The sequence below is a fragment of the Ictalurus furcatus genome, chromosome 5 (assembly GCF_023375685.1).
Source record: "Ictalurus furcatus strain D&B chromosome 5, Billie_1.0, whole genome shotgun sequence".
Classification (NCBI taxonomy): Eukaryota; Metazoa; Chordata; class Actinopteri; order Siluriformes; family Ictaluridae; genus Ictalurus; species Ictalurus furcatus.
Genome location: NC_071259.1, coordinates 21,855,781 through 21,876,516, shown reverse-complemented (window position 1 = coordinate 21,876,516; position 20,736 = coordinate 21,855,781). Strand labels below are relative to the sequence as shown.

Sequence of the window (20,736 nt, the reverse complement as noted above, 5' to 3'; positions counted from 1 at the left end):
CATTTGGGTGCAGTTGGCTTGTGTCAGGTTTATATATAGAAAAGCATTGACTGTCCATGCTTGGGGCTGAGGAAGAGGGTGGTGGGAGCATGCTTTCTGGGTGGGGACACAGGAAGAGGAGGAAACAGCAGTCAGGGAGCTTCAGCTGCCCAGGCAGCAGTACTGGAGATGAAAGACAAGATTATTTATATATATATATATATATATATATATATATATAATATATATATATAAATATATAATATATATATAATATAATATATAATATATATATTATATATATATAATATAATATAATATATAATATATATAATATAATATATAATATAATATATATATATAATATAATATTATATATATATATATATATATATATATATATATATATATATATATATATATATATATATATATATATATATATAAATAAGACAGAGAGAGAAATACTGTGACACCTAGCAGACATTGGCTGTAAATGTTTATAAGCTACAACTGAAGAAGGGAGTTATTAATATTGCATCAATAACTTTGTCATGAAGTTACTAGGATCTTTTTGTTACAGTTAGAAATATTCATACTGCAAAGGATGTGCAATAACAACTGAACCAATAACAACTTTAACCATATGTTGCAGACTGATTTATTGTACTATCTTGTATATTGGATTATACAGTTCATCTGATTTATTGTAATACTGGATATACAGTATAATGGATTATGTGTAGCAAAAGCAAAAATACTACATCCATATACAACTTTCAAAGATTGTGTTTATTTAATTTCTCAATGCAAGTAGAATACAACATATGGAAATATATTTCCTGAAATAGAACAGTGACATACACTCAAGTTTATTAAACTCATGTTTATCGGGTACATCTCCCTTGCACCTACACTCAGCAACCATTTTTAATGGGTACATACTGAAGAGAACATAATTACTGTCATCATGCACAATTCATTCCACCGTCACAGAAACAAGGCATTGGTACAAGTATATCAAGGACGGCAGAACTACACATCATCATACCATTATGACTGGGGGTCCTACACTCTTAGAAAACAAATGGGATCTTCACAGATTCATTAGATATTTAAGGATTCTATCAAAAACAGGTTTGATTTGGAACCTGTTCTAAAAGGAAAATAATGTTGTAGAGTTCTACAAATAAAATATGAACTCCCTCAAGGGGCAAAGTGTATGGTGGACCTTTTCAACTGAAGAACAGGGTAGAGGAGGCTCAGAAATTATACATAACAACAGCAATTAAACAGTATACCCATAAACAGCATGTGCAAAATTCCTCAGATATGTTAGATGTACCCAAGTAAAGTTGCCAATAATTAACTATAAGCTAGGCATAACAAATAAACTTGTAACTTAATATAAAGCTTACATGTAAAAAATAAATATAGGCAGTCTTGCCAACAGAGCTAAGCAGAATGTCTTAGCAGAATAATACCTGTTAAAATAAGGTATCAAAATATATTAGATAAATTATGCAAACAAAAATCCATAGGTTTTATCTGAAATGCAAAACCACCCTAAGAACTCTAACACATCACAAAGTACAGAAGTGCAAAACAATCTTGAATATTGGCAATATTCAGTGCAATCAGATTATATTTGGTGTGAAATCAGTCACCACTTACATGACATTAGGAATGGCAAATCTTTGCATATCCTAAAACCCAGTCACTGATATCTACAAAAGGTCCTAAATGAAGAAAAGCAGTTTCTACTTGGAGATATAACTGCGCAAAAGACATACGCTTGTAACATTCACATGAATCCTATGTTGCTTAATTACTACATGTGCTTGCTCAATGGATTTTGTTTAGAAGAAAAGCTGAGAATGTCAGTGTTCCCCAAATTCACATTACTTTGCAAGTTGGTCAATTTTTCACAATATAAAATACAAGTCTAAGCTAAACAGCCATTAAGTAATTCTCCATGTTATACAACAAGGCTAATAATTTCAGTTTAATATAATTTTATGCACATGAATTTAAATTGAGCTTCAAATAGCAAACAGAATGCTATGCAAAAAATCTAACTGAGAACAAAAGCCATATATGGTCCCATTGTTAAAAAAAATTTATCAAATCAATCAATCAATCAATCATGAAACACAGGAGGGAGAGCTTGCCTTTGCTTTGAGCGTCACTGTAACTGAGAGATTAGCTAAGCAATTTGTGGCGATCGAACACAGTCTTGCGCTGCTCTTGAACCTGTTTCTTCCAGCGCTGCTGAGCCCCTTCCACTCGCTCCAGCACAGTGTTCCCTCGGCCTGGAGCCCTCACATTCTGTAGAGCGAGACAGAGCAAATTCTGAAAACGGACTCTTTCTGCCTGTATCTTCAATAACAGCACATAGGAGTAACATCACATAATGTGTGTAGTAAAATGTATGAATCATGTTCCATGTTCATGTAGCGGAACATTTCCATTTCTCTTTAAGTGGGATATAACGCTTTACCTAGATATCCAATCAACAAATTACCCAGCCTCATCAATCATCTCGCCACTGATCTATAATCAGTTCTCATTTGTCCCTGTAAATGTCATTACACTCATTCTGGTTTTGGATTAAAACCGACTTCTGCTTTAAATGTCAGCTGTGTATGAAAGAATCTGGTGACACCAGTAGGGTTTTCTAAAGACATACTGCTAAAGTCTATACCTCAGCATCATCCTCATTCTGCAGTGGTTGTCTGTAGGGATCACGTTTGCGGATCAGAGGGTCCACCAAAAGCAAGAACAGCATGTACAGTAGAAGAGCACCGACCACAGACAGGTAGATGATTATGGTTACCTGGAAAGCAGTGATGTAACCAAACACAATTACAATATTCAGAATAAACAAAAGGTGTTTTAAACAGAACACAAATACGGATATGAATAGAAGGCACACTATTAGTGTTTTAGGTCGATGTAAACACTGCCTTCCTGGACTCTAAAACAAATTAACTTGTACATTAATTGCATGCTTCTTTGTCATTCTTTAATGAATGTCACTTTATTGTTTAAAGGACCTCATTTTAACTAGCAGTAGCATTGCATCCCAGCTTCATGGTGGATTCTGATAACATGCCCAGTGGAAGTTTTCCATAATGCAACAAATCTAAAAACTAAAGTAAATCTGATAAATTATAATTAGGTGCCTATTACTGTGGACTGTAAACAACAGTTCCCAGATTTGGGAAAAACATTGTTTTGAAAGATAGTTCCTTAGCGTACTCGGTCACATTACACACAAAGTTTACCAGGAAAGGCATATGGTTAAACCCAATTATGAACTCAAGTGAAGTAGGCATGGTTGAGGAACTACACAAGATCAATAAAGATATGTTATGCAAATTACTATGTTTTGTTACACTTGTGAATTGAAAAATAATAAATATAAAATAAATAATTTTTAAAAAATTAATTACTTCATGTTTTTTTCAGTAGCCCTGGGTTTTCTATTGTTTCTGGGGTATAATGGTAGTGTTCAGGGAAAAAAAGAAGATTAATACAGCCCAGTCCATAAATATTTGGACAGTGAAAATTTTCATAATTTTGCCTCTGTACACCACCACAATGGATCTGAAATGAAGCAATTAAGATGTGATTAAAATATATATTTTCAGTGTGAATTCAAGGGGTTTAACAGAAATATTGCATTAACTGTTTTGGAATTACAGCCTTTTTTTCCTTAAAAAAACAAAAACAAAACAAAAAACAGAGTTACAGACTTTATTGTCAACAGAATTTGCATCCAGGTATTAAAACTAATCCTAATTTTTTACGATTATGTTGGTTTGTCCAATTACTTTTGATCCTGGGAAAATGGAGGAACTCCATGCAGCCAAAAAAGGCTGCAATTCCTAAACGGTTAGTGCAATATTTTTGTTAAACTACTTGAATTAAAGCTGAAAGTCTACACTTCAATCACATCTTATTGCTTCATTTCAATAGTGTGGCATACAGAGGCAAAGTTAAAATGGAGAAAAAGGAAAGAAAAATTGTGTTACTCTCCAAATACTTATGGACCTGACTCCAGAGGCACTGCATTACACCCCTACTGGAAAACAGACAGTAAAAATACAACTCAAATATGTAGACATCTAGAAGAGAAGCACATTGTAGTCAAAACCTCAATTCTTATTCATATTAAGAATACATTACGATACATTACATTAGTCAAGTCTCATATTTGGGGCTAGAGGATACCTTGATGGTATTGCTGCTTCGCTCCTCATACTTGCACTCACAAAGCAAACAATAAGCCTCCACATCATGACCAGGCACTGGCATGGGCACCACTATATGCAGACAGTTACTGTAAATACACAAAGCATGCTCAGAACTACACCACAACCTCAGACTGTACTGAAAGTCCATGACTCTCAGTCTTATCCACAATCACACAGCATGACTACAAATTCCTGTAACACATCACTTGCTAGTTTAACTAGCTGAATCAAGTGTTCAATTTAAATTATTCACATATAATGGCCCTTATTCGTCACAATGAGTGCAGATTTGAGCACCCAGAATGACGAATGATTCTGTATCTAATACATAAAAGTGTCATAGGACAAAAACACAGGTGGTCATTTTAGTGCAAATGATGAATTTGCTTCAGACGTGTAGAAAAATACACCATATGCATACAGCATGCGCCAATTTACCCTCAAATACATCTAATTACATGCTGCAATAGTGACCAAATCAAAAAGAAATCAGCAGGCTACAGAAGACAAGGAAAAAAGGTACATTTAGACGGTTGCTGCAAATAAACATTAATGGGAGTGTGCTGTTCCTATAAAAATAAAATAAAAAAATCAAACATTTTACATTTTAACATTTAACATAGAAAACGGAACATTTGAAATATGTGAACTTTATTCACAGCTACATTTTTCATTTTAGATCTTCAGATTTAACTGAAGTCGGGTTTAATTACAGCTTTACTTATAAATATAGGTAATATAAACAAACCCTCAATTCATTTAAAATGGACTGCGAGAAGGATTTAAGCACACAAATATTACTGTGCCCATTTTTATGAACACATTTGACTGTATGCAACTTTGATGAATAATAACTAACCAGTCCTTTTGGGTGACGTTCCTGTTGCTGTAGATATGGCCACTGATGTTTCGATATGGAGGACAAATGCATTTGCAACACACATCTTCAATACTCTGCAACAGTGTCATAAACAACAAAAAAATAAATGCAGTGGACTATATCGCAAAATGTAATTGTAGACATTTGAAGACAGAACTGATGTAATGTCATTATGAATCTGTGACAGAAATAGGCAAATGTGGAACCATCTTATATACCAGTGTGTGTGTGTGTGTGTGTGTGTGTATATATATATATATATATATATATATATATATATATATATATATATATATATATAAACAAACATTTCACAGTGTGTGTATATATATATATATATATATATATATATAAAAACAAAAACATTTCCCCCAGACACCAAACATGGTATATCCATCCATCCACCTTCTACCACTTACTCCTTTTCAGGGTCATGGGGAAGCATCGGGCACAAGGCGGGGTACACCCTGGACAAGGTACCAGTACATCGCAGGGCACAATCACATACACATTCACACACCCATTCATACACTACAGACACTTTGGGCATTCCAATCAGCCTACAATGCATGCCTTTGGTGGACTGGGGGAGGAAACCGGAGTACCCAGAGGAAACCCCCGCAGCATGGGGAGAACATGCAAACTCCACACACACGGCCCCGGCGGGACTCGAACCCCAGACCGTGAAGGTGTGTATGAGGCGAACGTGCTAACCACTAAGCCACTGTGCACCCTCAAACATGGTATATGATATACAGAAAGGTTGTAACCAATTCTTTGTGCTTACAGAAGCCTGTAAGTCACCTGATGTAGCTCTTGGGTTTTTCCTTTATATCTCTGGGCATTAAACAGTCTGACAGACTGTCAACTGTCTTGAAGGCCCTGCGTTTGTAAACAATCCTTCTCACTGTAGATGGTGAAGTTCAAATTGTTTAGAGATGGCCTTATAACCCTTCCCAGACTGATAAGCAGCAACAATTGCTTTTCTGCAGTCATGGCTGATGTCCTTTCTTCTTGGCTTTATGTAGACACACACCTGAGTGCTTCAGAAAACCAAACTGCCAGGTGTGCTAATTTTTCCCCACCTGATTTCCGAAAGTCATTTATGGTATATACTGAGTATTTTACAATGGCACAACCAATCAGATTTTAGAATGGAAACTAGTGCTAGCATTATATAAGTCTGCTGACACTGTGGAGCAGTTCTCGGTTTGAACTGAAAAACATAGTCGTCTTTGTGGTTCTCTGCTCCACTTGGATAACTTTGTTTCATTTTCAGTAGCTATAAAATCATGACAGCAGCATATCACATGATTGCCTTCCTCATACCTGTCTGTCTTCGGGAAGTTGCATCACCACAGGACAACATGGAATCACAACCATCACAACCATATGTGCTTTTTGAACATCTCATTCCAGATTTAGTCCTCACTGTACTGTTATAATAACCACAAGTCTTCTAGGAAGGCTTTCTATTAGATTTTGGAGCGTGGCTGTGGGGATTTGTGCTCATTCAGCCACTAGAGAATTAGTGAGGTCAGGCACTGATGCTGGGCGAGGAGGTCTGGGGCGCAGTCGACGTTCCAGTTCATTCTAAAAGTGTTCAGTGGGGTTGTTTCAGGGCTCTGTGCAGGCTACTCAAGTTCTTCCACCTCAACCATAGCAAACCATGTCATGAAGATTACTTTGTGTGATCACTTTGTGGGGCACTGTCATGCTGGAACATGTTTTGGGCTCCATAGTTCCAGTGCCGGCAAATCTTAATGCTACAACATGCAAGACATTCTATTCAATTATGTGCTTTCAGAGCCATATCTCTCGGCAGCTCTCACCTGGTTTCCCACTGAAGCTAAGCAGGGTTGAGCCTGGCTATTACCAGGATGGGAGACCTCCTGGGGAAAACTAAGGTTGCTGCTGGAAGTGGTATTAGTGAGGCCAGAATGGAGAGCTCATCATGTGATCTGTGTGGGTCCTAATGCCCCAGTATAGTGACGGGGACACTATACTGTAAAAACCATTTTTCAGATGAGACGTTAAACCGAGGTCCTGACTCTCTGTGGTTATTAAAAATCCCAGGACACTTCTCATAAAGAGTAGAGGTAGTACATACCCCGGTGTCCTGGGAAAATTCCCCCATTGGCCTCCCATCTCTATCATGGCCCCCTAATAATCTCCATCCCTGAATTGGCTACATCACTTTCCTCTCCTCTCCATCAATATCTGGTGTGTGGTGGGCGTTCTGCCGTCGCATCATCCAGGTGCATGTTACACACTGGTGGTGGTTGAGGAGATTTCCCTCATACAATGTAAAGCGCTTTGAATGTCTAGAAAAGCACTATATAAATGTAACTGTAACTAACTTAGCGGCAACAGTCTGGTGAAAACTTTTGACTATATATAATTTACAGTATATCTTATTTGTATTTGCATTGGCAGATTTGCCTTGTACAAAGTCTGCCTCTGATTCTGTGTGATGGTGTTGATGATGTGTTTCATTCCACATCCGTCCAAAATAATCCCCTTTAACATATTTATTAACAGGAAGTAATGTGCAAGCCTGTATAACTGCCACCCCTGATAATAACGTCTATGAACTTTAGTGCCCCAGAGTATAGTCTGAAATAGTAACCGCTAAATATAAAGGAGAGAAGTCCGTCACTGTTCGCTGAAGGAACTGTACCTTATCTGCGTGTGCAAAACACATCGCCTCACAGAGCAGCAGCACTGAAACCGCCGGCCCAAGCTGCTGTATACTGACCAACATCACTGCTCCACTTTACTTCTGCAATGAAAACACATTCGAGGTACAATGTATAATTATATATATCTTAATTCTTGCATATTGTAATTTAGGCATGTAAAATGGTTTTACAATTATTGCAAAATAGGCAAGTAAAAATGCATTATTAACCCAGAATGTCATAAAGTGCCAAAAAAAAAAGACCTCGGACCTAAATTACGCTAGTAAGCTAACACCGAGCTACAAGCTCGTCTCTATTTCCACAGTTAGCTAACTAACTAACTAACTTCCGAAATACAAAACAAACCTAATGCAATATTTTAATATTAAAAGCGGACAAGATGTGTACACTAGACAGACTCACCTCCGCCAGCCAGCGAGCCTGAACCATGGGACAGTGAACAGCACTCGCTATGTGAAGTTACGCAATAACGCACCAAAATAAAGAAGCACTATAACCGTTATTCTTCAAAATAAAAGAAACTGGCGGCATTTAAACCCAAATAATTATACTGCTTGGCCTCAGTTGTTTGTTACTTCTTAATAAGATTATGATTAATCTTATAAAGAAGTATAATGATTTTGTTTTAGTTAACAACAACAACAACAACAACAACAGCAACAACAAAATAACAACACTTCCTGAAGGACTTTTATCCACGCTTTTACGTCACATGTGTCGTGTTTCTATACTCGAATTCTATTGGTTGGTGAAAGTTTCAGTCATGGGCAGCTGGTGTGTTTTTAACTGCAGTAGTAGGAAGATGGTGGATTTAACGGTAACAGTTTGTTGCCTTAAACTTTCCAAAACTGTAGTTTACATATACACTTTCATCCAACTAGAAATACTGAAGATTTCCCTTTACACTTTCCGTTTTAAGGTATCATAGAATCTAAGGCTGACATTAGACAGGATTGCAGGTTAACCTACCCAAATTATAATAAGACTACGTTTGACCAACATTTTATAGACAGTATATCAATATTATCCATACATTTTGATTATGTTCTGTTCTCATCTTAATAATAAAAGATTTGATGCTCCTTATGTTCCCTTCCGTGATATTATAGCCAAGGGCAGGTAGACCTACTTTTGACTACACTACAAATACGCTGCTACACTGTTTTCATATGGGTACCATACTGTACTTTTTGCACTGCTCACATGTCACATCTCTGCTTCAAAGCTTGTCTTATATGTCTACACGAATTATACTGTACAGCTGCAATATGTATATAGTATTGTACATATGCGATATGTACAAGGGCTACTTGTATAGTGGGACTGCTCATTGTTGCTTGCTGTATATACTGCTCGTGTGTGTGTGTGTGTGTAGATACATATAGATATATATATAATGTGTATAGAGGTTGCGCTTTTATACATATTTATACATCCTGTATATACTCTTTATATATCCCTGTATTGTTCTCCTTACTATCTCTTTTAATTCTTCTTTCTTTTCTTTTTTTTTCTTTTTTGGCTGCTGCTGTGACACCCTAATTTCTCCATCTGGGGATTAATAAAGTATTATCTTACCTTATTTTAAGAAAGGAAAAAGAGGATCAGTAGATATGTGGACAGAAGGAGGAAGAGTAGAAGCTGTTGTCAAGCATCTATAGAGAGCAGATATTTTAAAGTAAGACAAATCATACCCTTCAGCATTGTGGTCAGAGGAGTCCACAGCGTTATTTGGAAATGATTCTAAAAAAAAAAACGCTACTGGATGTGGACTATTAATTTTGCAGCCAGGTACGAGAGTGAATGAGGGAGAGGTCCTGCTGCAAGGCACACCAGTTAGTACAGGAGAAAATGTGTAAAGTGAACCAACTAAGAGGTAAATAATATTGTAGCAGTTTTTACTGAGTAATAACATTGACCAATTCCAAATAACACTTCATTAAAATTGGCCAAAGAAAGAAGTAGGTTGTGGTTTTGAATGGTTTCAGAACAGTCATGCTGATCGTTTTGAAACTGTGCATTTTTTTTTATCCAAATAAAAAGCACAAAATTTCTTCCCGCTTATACGTCACGTATCATATTTCTATTCTCAAATTCTATTGGTTGGTCAAACTGTCAGTCACGGGCGCCACGAGCCAATCGTCGCGTGAGGTTTTAACTTTACAATTTTGGCGGTAGTAAGAAGATGGCGCAAAATTTGAAAGGTAAGAATTAGTTTTCTTTAAATTTCCAAAACTATAGTTGCGTATATATTTTTAAACTAACCAGAAAAACTGGCGAAAAAAAAAAAATCCGTTTCAAGGTATCGTATAAGCTAAGGCGCCATTTTGACAGGATTGTTAGGTAAAGTGGGGTCCTTTAATGTTGCAGTCCCAGACTGCGGTATAACATGGTGTTGGGGCTCAGTAGTATCGGTTACTGTGCTGGAGTACCAGACCCACACACTTCCATTTAAAGTAACCCTGGTGGATTTATTGAACAGTTGTGTAACGGCAGACTGTCCGTGTGATATGAAGTGAGTATAAAGTGGGATCAGTGAGAAGGTTAGATCTCTGTAACATTTCACAAGTCCTCGTTTCTTGGTTCTTAGCCAGTTAGCTGGTTCAAGCTTGTGTTTTCTGCTGGGATTGTAGATATCGAGCTAACAAACTTCCCTGTCCTTGATTAAAGTAACCAATGATGTGACTAACCTTGTAAAACAGGAGTGTGAGTTTTTCAATTTCAAATATTTCTAAGCTTTTTATGTATTTATTTATTTTGCCATTAATAAAACGGTACTCCCACAACACATGATGCTTTCCCGAAATCCTCAACGTGTTGACTGTTTACATATGAAAGGAAAATGTTTTTTATTCTAAAGGAGCATTAATTACCCTTTTGTCAAAACTGACAGGCTGAAAAAAGATTATATTGTATGAAAAGAGACTGAGTGAAAATGCCTACATATTAAGAGGTAATTAAAAGGTAACACATTACAATTTATTTCTTGCAGTAGCAGCATAACTGGAATTAAAACAATAATTTTTAACTATATGAAATTATTCAGACACAATAGACAATAAGAGAAAATATCTGCATATTACTATTACTACTCCTACTACTTTTTAGTATTACTACTTCTCTCTCTCTCTCTCTCTCTCTCTCTCTCTCTCTATCTTTCACTTCCTCCTTTCAGTTCTGCCTGTCTCCTTTGGTGCCATTTTACTTTGCAATTAAAATATCATTGTTAGGGTTGAGTTATAAGAGGGCAAGAGTATATCAGAGTAATGTTCGTGTCATATATACATCTTATGCATGTATGCATGATTCTAAGTTTACAACCATTTAAAAAAAACAACTGTCCATCAAAACATCTTTCTAACGTAAGGTGCCTGTTTAACACTTACCACACCCTTTTATATTGCGTTACATGAAGTAAGTCATGCTATTTATATCAACCGTTCCACTGCAAGGCCTTAGTAACGTAAGGTTTGACTTTCACTTATCAGGCCAGAAAAGAAATGCTCTCAATTTATACTGTCCCAGTATACCTGTATTCATCCTATTACACTACACTGAGGATGAATTAGTGTTGGCTCTTAATGCTCTGTACCACAGAATAGCACTAGTCAGACATGAAATGTACATTGAACATTGTGTCATGTACTGTTGTGTATAGTGCGGTGGTATCATGGTCAATTGTCTCTCAGTTGTAAGGCACTTTGGATTATCTAAATGAGTAAAAATGTATATGAGAGAGAGAGAGAAATGTATAGACTGCACGCTATATTTTACTAAAGCCGGGTGCACTCTGTGCGATGTTTAATAGTCGTTTGCGACTGTTGCTTGTCAGACTGTGCGAACATGATCCCCGCTGTAGTTGTCATTAATGTCAATCTCATTTGTCATTAATGTCAGACTGTACGACAGTCAAAACGCATACAAGAAGACTCGTACGGAGTATGAGAAGCTACACTACAGGACTGTGCCTCAAATCTTCTGACAGAATTTAATCAGAGGAAACATCTGATCGCAACGGCCATTAATCGGCTGTTGGGGAACATGTAAAACTAGCAATCAAAGATTACAGATTTTGGCCAAGGATTATAGGAATCTTTTAGGATTCACAAAATTTGCCTTAGACGACCAAATCGTGGCAGTGTGAACGCGGGTATAACCACATAATTGTTTACACATACCACTGCATATATTCATATTAGTTATTTTTATACATCTACTACTCTCTACTATATACCAGAATTCTTATATCGCGGGGTGTACAATCTTATCCAGAACGGGCTGAAGCATGTAGCGCATAAAAATCACATATCCTCTGTTGCACCTCTTACTAAGGGGTTCCATATTAATGCCCATGGTTTTGGAATGAGATGTCCAACAAGCTCATATCACTCCGTACAGGATTCCAGAGGGTTTTTCGTGATAGTTGCGGCCAAAAATGCTCGATTTTGACATAGTTGTACAAACAAACATTTGATAAACTTTGAAACAGTGCCTATTAATAAAGTTGATATACTTGAACAAAACCACAAGGAACATTAGCTGTTTCAATCATTTATTCAACAGAAATATCAATAGATGTAATATTCTTCTGTGGAAAACGTAAGTACACCCTTGGCCTCAAAAGCTAGTATTACCCCTTTAGTAGAAAAACTTCTCATAGGCGGTTTGCATTATTGTCCACCAGGCTTGCTGGAATTTTTGACCACTCTTCCATGCAGTATTATTTCAGTTGCAAGATGTTTGAGGGTTTTCTTGCATGTACTGCTCATTTCAAATCCCCCCACAACATTTCAGTGGGATTCAAATCCAGACTTTAAGTAGGTCATTCCATAACTCTCCATTTCTTCTTTTAGAGCCATTCCTTGGTGGGTTTGCTAGTGTGCTTAGGATCATTATCCTGTTGAAAGGTCTACTTTTGGGTCAACTTCAACTTTTGGACAGATGGCCTCACATTATCTTCAAGCAATCTTTGATATGATGCAGAATTCATAGTTGAATCAATGAATGCAAGCTGTCCAGTCCCTGAGGCAGCGAAGCAACCCCAAACCATAACATTTCCACCACCGTGCTTCACAGTTGGTATGAGGTGCTTTTCCTGAAAAGTTGTCTTTGGTCTGCGCCAAATATGTCTGCTTTTACTGTGGCCAAACAACTCTTATCTTTGATTCATCTGTCCAGAGCACATTATTCCAAAAAGCCTTTGCCATATATCTCATTGGCAAACTGTAGTCTTGCAAAGGCTTTTTCCTGTCATGCCTCCCATCCAAATTTGTGCAACCTCTTTCTGATTGCAGGAGCATGCACTTTGACACATATATATATATATATATATATATATATATATATATATATATATATATATATATATATATAAAATGTATGTGTGTGTGTGTCAATTATGTATTTTACTTTGCCCTTACCACTACTTAACTAATTCTTATATAACTGGCTAATGATTCTTACAATGGAGTTTAAAAAGAGAAAAAAATTAAACGATTACAAACATAAGGGATAATGCAACAGCAAGAGATTTTGCTATTAGTTCCTAAAAACAAAAGAGCAAGAGCTTCTTTTCTCACTTGTATGAAAGTTGCCGGTGAGTGAACATTAAATTCCTTCTTATTTTAAAGAGTGCAAAGTAGCATGTCTTGCTACTTTTGACCAACTGGAAGTGGTTTGCCGAGAGGAATGGGTCAAATGCCAAGAACTGGGCGTCAACAAGAACAACCTGTGTGACTATGAAGTGGAATACCTTTGTAACTACAAAAGAAACGTTATCACTGATGAGAAAAGACAAGAAACACAGGTAAGAGTAACAGACAGTTAAACCAATGAGTTATTGGTTTCTCTTTATTTTATAGCAGAACTCCTCAAGGTCTAAATTGAGAAGACAAGGACTAGATGCTACTTTTCACTGATGCTAAAGTTTCATTTTAAATGTTTTCCTTTAACAGTTTCTTAGTATTGTATATTCAAAATTAAGAACAGTTATCAGCTTTACCAGTGATGTTCTGGCTTTGCAACTTCCATACTTGCAACATGTAATAAAATGTTATACATGGGTGACAAGATAAAGAAAAAAACACAACACAAAGGTTCTTAGTGAGGTGTTGATCCACCACAAGCCACTGCACCTTTCTATGGATTCTTTTATGTGCAAATTCTTTTGAACATATCCTTCAAAAAAGTCTTGCATGGTTGTTCAACTGTGTTGTAATTTGGTTACTGTGAAGGCCAGGGCATATGATTTATATCATTTTCATATTCCTGAAACCATTCAGTGAGCCCTCGTGCCCTGTGGGTCGGGACATGGAAGAAGGCTCTCCCTATAGGATAGAAATGTTTCATCATAAGATGAAAGTGATGAGTCAGAAAAACTTTGTATTGATTTGCAGTGACACTTCCCTTTAAGTAGATAAGTGAATACAGCCACCAGTTTCTCCTTTAATTTGTCACCTGTTTGGAGTGAGATCCAAACCCAGTCGACTCTATCGTCAGTCTTCCCCAGACTTCGACTATGATTCCTCCCCTTCCAAACTGTTGAATTTCTGTGTAAAAGTGTATGTCTAAAAGGGGATTTTGTCTCGCACACAGGATCTGTACTTGGTAAAATGGAAGGGCTATCCGGAGTCTATGAACTCGTGGGAGCCACGGAAGAACCTAAAGTGCACTGATCTGCTTAACCAGTTCTGGGAGGATTTGATGCGTGAGATGGTGCGGTTAAAGAAGCGCAATGTTCCCAAGAAACTGGATGCTTCCATTGTATCTAATCTTGTGCAGCGAGCAAAGCTTAGGCAAACCCTCAAACTCTGGGAGAATCATCTGAACAGCCTGGGCTCAGACAAAGGTCGCATCTATGTGGAAAACCTGGTAGACATGGAGGGTCCTCCAAAGAACTTCACCTACATTACCGATTATAAGGTGGGCGACGGTATTTCTCTTAATGAGGTGGCTGTTGGCTGTGAGTGTACAGACTGCCTGAATAGTCCTCTGGAGGGCTGCTGTGCCGGAGCCTCGCAGCACAAGTTTGCCTACAACGACTCTGGACAAGTGCGTATTCGGCCTGGATTACCTATCTACGAATGCAACAGGCGGTGTTGCTGCGGGCCCGACTGCCCCAACAGGGTGGTGCAGAGGGGCATTCAGTATTCACTGTGCATCTTTAGGACAGACAACGGCAGGGGCTGGGGGGTACGGACCATGGAGCGCATCCGCAAGAACACCTTCGTCATGGAGTATGTAGGAGAGGTAATGGGCTATAGCTTGTGTTTGTGTGTGTGTTTTCTTTCATTCATTCAGTTTGGCCATGCTTAAATATATACTGCTTATTTTGTCATATACCCAACCACAAATTTGAATTAGATGGAAATGTTTCTAGTTCACAATACAACTACAGTTCCTACCTGGATTTATTTCCCAATTAACTGCATTCGAGTTTCAAAAGTGGAAGAAAACCCACAGTCTCATAATCTTCCACAAGATAACACACACATGTGTATGAATTGTACAGTAGATTGTATACTTTTTGGCAACTACCATCTCATATAAGGAAAAAAAACAGACAGCGCACACCAACAAGAGACAGTCTACAAGCAACAGGATCGACTTGCTAGGATTGTAGCTTGCTTGTGTGAATGACTTACTACTAACCAACTTCTGTCAGGTTGTTACAGTAAATGAATCTCTCTAAGAGCCTGTCTATGTAACTGCGTAACTCAGATCATCACTACAGAAGAAGCAGAAAGGCGAGGGCATGTCTACGATAAAGAAGGCGCCACCTACCTGTTTGACCTGGATTATGTGGATGATGAATATACAGTGGATGCAGCTCACTATGGCAACATTTCCCACTTCGTCAATCACAGTGTAAGTGTGACAGTTGTTTTCCCGCATTGTGGAACAGCTGAGGTATTTGTTCCTCCTTCACAACTTACGATTGTCAGTGTAATCAAAAAATGTACGTAGGTTATTTTTCCAGTTTAGATATTGCTGTATCTGCAACAAGAGTATTATAGATCGCATGGTAAGAAGTTGGAAATATTGGGTTTGAAGATGACTAATTTAGCTTTGTTTCACTGTTAGTCGATGAACTTGCTGATTTACTAATTTACCCTTAATTAACATCCTGTGTTTTTTTTTTAATGAGAGAGAGGAAACAGAATCTGGAAGCACCACTGTTCTTGGGTTTTAGTGTGACATGCCTACATGAAAGTATGATTTTAGTCAGTGTTTGTGATTACATTTATCCAATTTAGAGTTTAATTTAAGGTATAATTATTTAAGTGTTCATGTATTTTATACGGTAAGCAACAGTGCATGCTGCTATACTTTTAATGGGTTTTTTTATCACTTAGTTTTCATTAAGCCACAGTGACCGACAAACAACACTATGAAGACTAAACCTTTTTTTTTTCTTTCTGTAGTGTGATCCGAATCTTCAGGTGTATAACGTCTTTATAGAAAACTTGGACGAGAGACTGCCACGGATAGCTTTCTTTGCCACTCGTGCCATTAAACAAGGGGAGGAGCTAACCTTTGACTACAACATGCGGAGTAAGTGTTCCCTTTAAGGTTTTTTGTGTTTTAGGTTTCAAGCTTGGATTTCTCTAACCTAAATTCTCTCCATGTTTAAATCTATAGAATGCAAGATATCAGTCAGTCCATGATTTTGCGATTGCAGAAATGAGCACAAAATCAAGGAACCTCTGCAATATTCAGAGGAGCTTGCAATTTTTCAAAATTACAGTAGATTTTCAGCAGATTTGGGCCAAGACGCATCATGTGACATCATCACAAAGCATATTCGGCCAAAGCTCTCTTCAATTCACATGCGTTGAATATGAGCACAGCTAAAAGGTCTCATTTACCAACAAACATCACTGCGAAAGAGTGTGCAAAATAATTTCGTGCAATTGCAATTTCACAAATTCAACTAGTTTTTTGAAGAAGGAAAAAAAAGCACAAAAAAATTGACTCTGACATTCTGACTCATGTCTGCTTTTGTTTACACTTTCTCACTCTTACTCAGGAGTCTTCAGTCTTATCTGCAAAGGGCTGGTGTGGCTGCAGGTTTTCATTCCAACCAAGCAGGAGCCACACCTGATTCCACTTGTTTAATCATTCATCTTAGTTTCCAATCAACTATTAAGTGTGCCTCCATTTTGGCTGTAATGAAAGTCTGTAGTCACACCGGCCCTTTGGGGATAAGATTGAAGACCCCTGCTTTTACTCTTTCTCTCACTGCTTAGTCAGACTTTTTTTGTGCCTGATGTTGGGCATGATGTTAAATTTATCTGAGCTGGTGTTTGCCACACATGTGTTTTTTTCCCCCTTGACAATTCTAACCCAACACCCCAGACACTACCTCTGTTATAGGGTGTTATAGCTTTAAATTGAGCAAAAAGCTGTTTTGTAAAGGAATGAGTGAGAAAAATAATAATCATCTGATAAAGATGATTGCCAAATGCTAAGGCAAGGAGGCCACAGAAAACTTATTTTTGTCTCCCAATTGTGTGGAAGGACCACACTGTAAGCATTTAGAACCTGGAATGGCCAATTTAAAGAAGTTTATATACTATAAATATACACCAATCAGCCATAACATTAAAACCACTGACTGGTGACATGAATAAAATTGATTATCTCGTTACAATGGCACCTGTCAAGAAGTGGGATATATTAGGCATCAGCTCTTAAGCTGACGTGTTGGAAGCATGAAAATGGGCAAGCGTAAGGATCTGAGTGACTTGTGATGGTTAGACGACTGGGTCAGAGCATCTCCAAAACAGCAGGTCTCGGGGGTGTTCCCGGTATGCAGTGGTTAGTACCTACCAAAAGTGGTCCAAGGAAGGACTACCAGAGAACCAGTGACAGGGCCATGGGCACCCAAGGCTCATTGACGCACACGAGGAGCGGAGGCTAGCCCACCTGGTCCGATCCCACAGAAGAGCTACTGTAACACAAATTGCTGAAAAAGTTCATGTTGGCTATGAAAGGTATCAGAACACGGTGCAAACACTGGGGCTGAATAGCCTACAATGGGCATCAGAACTGGACCATGGAGCAATGGAAGAAGGTGGCCTGGTCTGATGAATTACGTTTTCTTTTACATCATGTGGATGACCGTGTGTGTGTGTGCAACACTCACCTGGGGAAGAGTTGGCACCAGGATGCACTATGGGTTGAAGGCAGACCAGTGGAGGCAGTGTGATGCACTGGGCAATGTTCTGCTGTGAAACCTTGGGATTGGCATTACTGTGGATGTTACTTTGACATGTACCACCTACCTAAACACTGTATTGCAAGTACACCCCTTCGTGGCAACATTATTCCTTAATGGCAGTGGCCTCTTTCAGCAGTATAATGCGCCCTGCCACAATGCTAAAACTGTTCAGGAATGGTTTGAAGAACCTGACAATGTGTGCAAGGTGTTGACTTGGCCTCCAAATCTGATTAAGCATCTGTGGGATTTGCTGGAAAAACAAGTCCAATCCACAGAGGCCGTTAATGTCTTGGTGCCAGATATCATAGCGCACCTTCAGAGGTCTTGTGGAATCCATGCCTCGACGGGTCAGAGATGTTTGGCGGCACAAGGGGAACCTACACAATATTAGGCAGGTGATTTTAATGTTATGGCTGATCAGTGTAAATGTTTGTTTATGCATGTGTTGGAGAGATGGAAAGAATGTTTTGTCAGTAACATTTTTAAACCCTTGCTTCTTTTTCTTTTTCCAGTTGATCCAGTAGATGCAGAAAGCACAAAGATGGACTCTAATTTCAGTTTAACGGGACTTCCAGGTTCTCCTAAGAAACGCATGCGTGTAGAATGTAAATGTGGTGTGCCAACATGTCGAAAATATCTATTTTAGATAACCCAGGGACTGGAGGAGTTTGTCATGCCAAATTGTCGCTAAAATAATAATGGCTGTAAAGGCTAATAGTGGAATCTCAAACAAAATTTTACAAATCATTATCCTTGATTACTCTCGAAATGTGTACTGCTATGTCACAGTATTTTTATTTAATGAATTTTCTACATAAAAGGCCTGGTTAGATTAGAGATGTGTGTTTCAGTCCTCTGATTCTATTCCTCAGCTAATTCCCAATAACTTTATGGGCTCAAAAGGAGAAACACACTTCTGTAGAACTGTAACTTTTTTTTGCAGTTTTCTTCCCTGACATTTGGCATGATGCTGCGAGTTCACATTTCACTACATTACATATGTGAAAAAATATACAGTTCTTTGTAAATGCTTTTTTAAAATCAAAAGTCAAAGATATGGATCATCATGAGTTTGGCAAGAAATTGTGTTTATCCTTTTTTTAACTGAAATTTTTATAGTTTAGTTATTTTTATGAGAAGGCTTTTATTTTTCTTATATAATAGTTGTGTGTCAGGCAAGTGCATTAGTATTAAAATATAAAGGACAGTTATCAAACCCACTGAGGATTATGTTAAATCTTTTTAAGTTTGGTGTAATCTGTCTGGAAAACCTTGGGTGCAGCTTTGATTTCATTAACCTGCCAACAGGGGGCAAAACTGTATTGCCAGATATGTGCTTTTTGTGAATGTTACATTGGAAAAATTATTTTTCCACACGCATGAGTGATGATTTTTTTTTTAAATCATCACTTGAATTTTAGCAGAGCGCAGATTGTGCAGATGATTGCTTAGTGACATTCTGACTGTACTGTTTAAATTATATTTTTCCAAATAATAATAAGACTTTATTGGTCACATATACAATACAGCACAGTGAAATTCTTTTTTTTTTTCACATATCCCTGCTTGTTAGGAGGTCGGGGTCAGAGCGCAGGGTCAGCCATGATACGCCGCTTCTGGAGCGGAGAGGGTTAAGGGCCTTGCTCAGGGCAGCTTGACGGTACTGTGGCTTGAACCCTCGACCTACTGATCAGTAACCCAGAGCCTTAACCATTGAGCCACCACTGCCCAGTCAGTGTTAATGATTCTATGTTGTAGCAATAACCTGTGATATACAGACTGTTGACATTACAGGGGAAAACATTTATATGTAATAATAATAATAATAAATTAAATTTAAAAAAAAATTAAAGTTGTTGGCCCACCAGGAGCTTCTTACTAAAAATATTCCCTTATGTGGTGTTTTGATTTTGATGCTGTTTAACATCAGGGCATATGTTTCATATCCTTTTTGATTATATCAATTTTATCTTCCTGTACTGTTGACACATGTACTGGATAGCTATAGAAGCTATAAAAGAAAAAAAGGCTACCAACTGACAAGTTGGTGCACATACTGTATGAGAAAATTTATACTTTTGCAAATTTACGAAACTATACAAATTGAACATTGTGCTCTTAATGTTGGTTTTGGTGTCTGTTATTTCACCCATGTATGGTCTGACTATGACACTATTGTCCAGGGGCAGAGCCTGCTTTCAGTAACAAATGATCTACATTTCAAATAATGTAGTCTTGAAGTGATGCCTGCTATGTTATAGTGATTCATGATGAAGCCTCTAACCATACATTCAGTTCAATTTACCACATTTGTTTTTGTTATTATGTATTATCAGAATAAATGTCCTCTGCTGTTTGGAAGGCTGTACAACAGGTAAAATAATGTGAAATAAAAAACAAACTTAAAATGTAATTTTCTGATAATTAGAATAATGCTAGCACATTTATAGAACATTGTTGCACAGAGTAGTAAAAAAATGTTTGGGATAATATAATGGTTGACCTTTTACAGTGACTGCTAACATTAGGGGTCCTTTTATACATTTCAAGTCAAATAGTGGTGGTATGAAGGGTAAAGTTTTCCTTACAGAAAGCACAGCCAGACAATATAAGATCTTGGTTGATGAGAGCGGCGAGTTGCTCTGTAACTCGATATGATGACTTCAGAGCAATGTGTGACCTTTTGGATTGATA

The 20,736-nt window shown here is 37.6% G+C and overlaps 2 protein-coding genes across 5 annotated transcripts; one reads left to right on the top strand and one right to left on the bottom strand.

Annotated features, from left to right (window-relative positions):
• Positions 1 to 32: 32 nt before the first annotated feature.
• On the bottom strand, positions 33 to 8,466 carry tmem9 (transmembrane protein 9). Of its 2 annotated transcripts, XM_053625237.1 has the most exons (7): positions 8,223 to 8,466; positions 7,799 to 7,900; positions 5,098 to 5,192; positions 4,216 to 4,324; positions 2,684 to 2,815; positions 2,151 to 2,307; positions 33 to 162 (listed from the first exon to the last, which is right to left on the bottom strand). In XM_053625237.1, exons 2-6 carry the CDS (start codon positions 7,880 to 7,882, stop codon positions 2,182 to 2,184), a joined length of 546 nt encoding a protein of 181 aa, XP_053481212.1. In that variant the 5' UTR covers positions 7,883 to 7,900; positions 8,223 to 8,466; the 3' UTR covers positions 33 to 162; positions 2,151 to 2,181. The 2 variants fall into 2 exon arrangements, with proteins under 2 accessions (XP_053481212.1, XP_053481211.1); XM_053625236.1 differs by lacking the exon at positions 33 to 162 and having other exon boundaries at positions 753 to 2,307; positions 8,223 to 8,463.
• On the top strand, positions 7,719 to 20,568 carry suv39h1b (SUV39H1 histone lysine methyltransferase b). 3 transcript variants are annotated; one of them, XM_053625228.1, is made up of 7 exons: positions 7,719 to 7,922; positions 12,674 to 12,899; positions 13,451 to 13,626; positions 14,415 to 15,068; positions 15,540 to 15,686; positions 16,244 to 16,373; positions 18,555 to 20,568. In XM_053625228.1, the coding sequence occupies exons 2-7, from the start codon at positions 12,821 to 12,823 to the stop codon at positions 18,686 to 18,688; spliced, it is 1,320 nt and encodes a 439-aa protein (XP_053481203.1). In that variant the 5' UTR covers positions 7,719 to 7,922; positions 12,674 to 12,820; the 3' UTR covers positions 18,689 to 20,568. The 3 variants fall into 3 exon arrangements, with proteins under 3 accessions (XP_053481203.1, XP_053481205.1, XP_053481204.1); XM_053625229.1 differs by lacking the exon at positions 7,719 to 7,922 and adding an exon at positions 10,074 to 10,335; XM_053625230.1 differs by lacking the exons at positions 7,719 to 7,922; positions 12,674 to 12,899 and adding an exon at positions 9,844 to 10,024.
• Positions 20,569 to 20,736: the final 168 nt, after the last annotated feature.

Coding starts and splice junctions, on each gene's coding strand:
- tmem9 (XM_053625237.1), bottom strand. CDS start 7,882: ATGTTGGTCAGTATACAGCAGCTTGGGCCGGCGGTTTCAGTGCTGCTG. Junction 4,325..5,097: donor AACGTCACCCAAAAGGACTG/GTTAGTTATTAT, acceptor GTGTATTTACAG/TAACTGTCTGCATATAGTGG. Junction 2,308..2,683: donor AGAATGAGGATGATGCTGAG/GTATAGACTTTA, acceptor CTCGCTCTACAG/AATGTGAGGGCTCCAGGCCG.
- suv39h1b (XM_053625228.1), top strand. CDS start 12,821: ATGAATGCAAGCTGTCCAGTCCCTGAGGCAGCGAAGCAACCCCAAACC. Junction 13,627..14,414: donor AGAAAAGACAAGAAACACAG/GTAAGAGTAACA, acceptor TCTCGCACACAG/GATCTGTACTTGGTAAAATG. Junction 15,069..15,539: donor TCATGGAGTATGTAGGAGAG/GTAATGGGCTAT, acceptor TGCGTAACTCAG/ATCATCACTACAGAAGAAGC.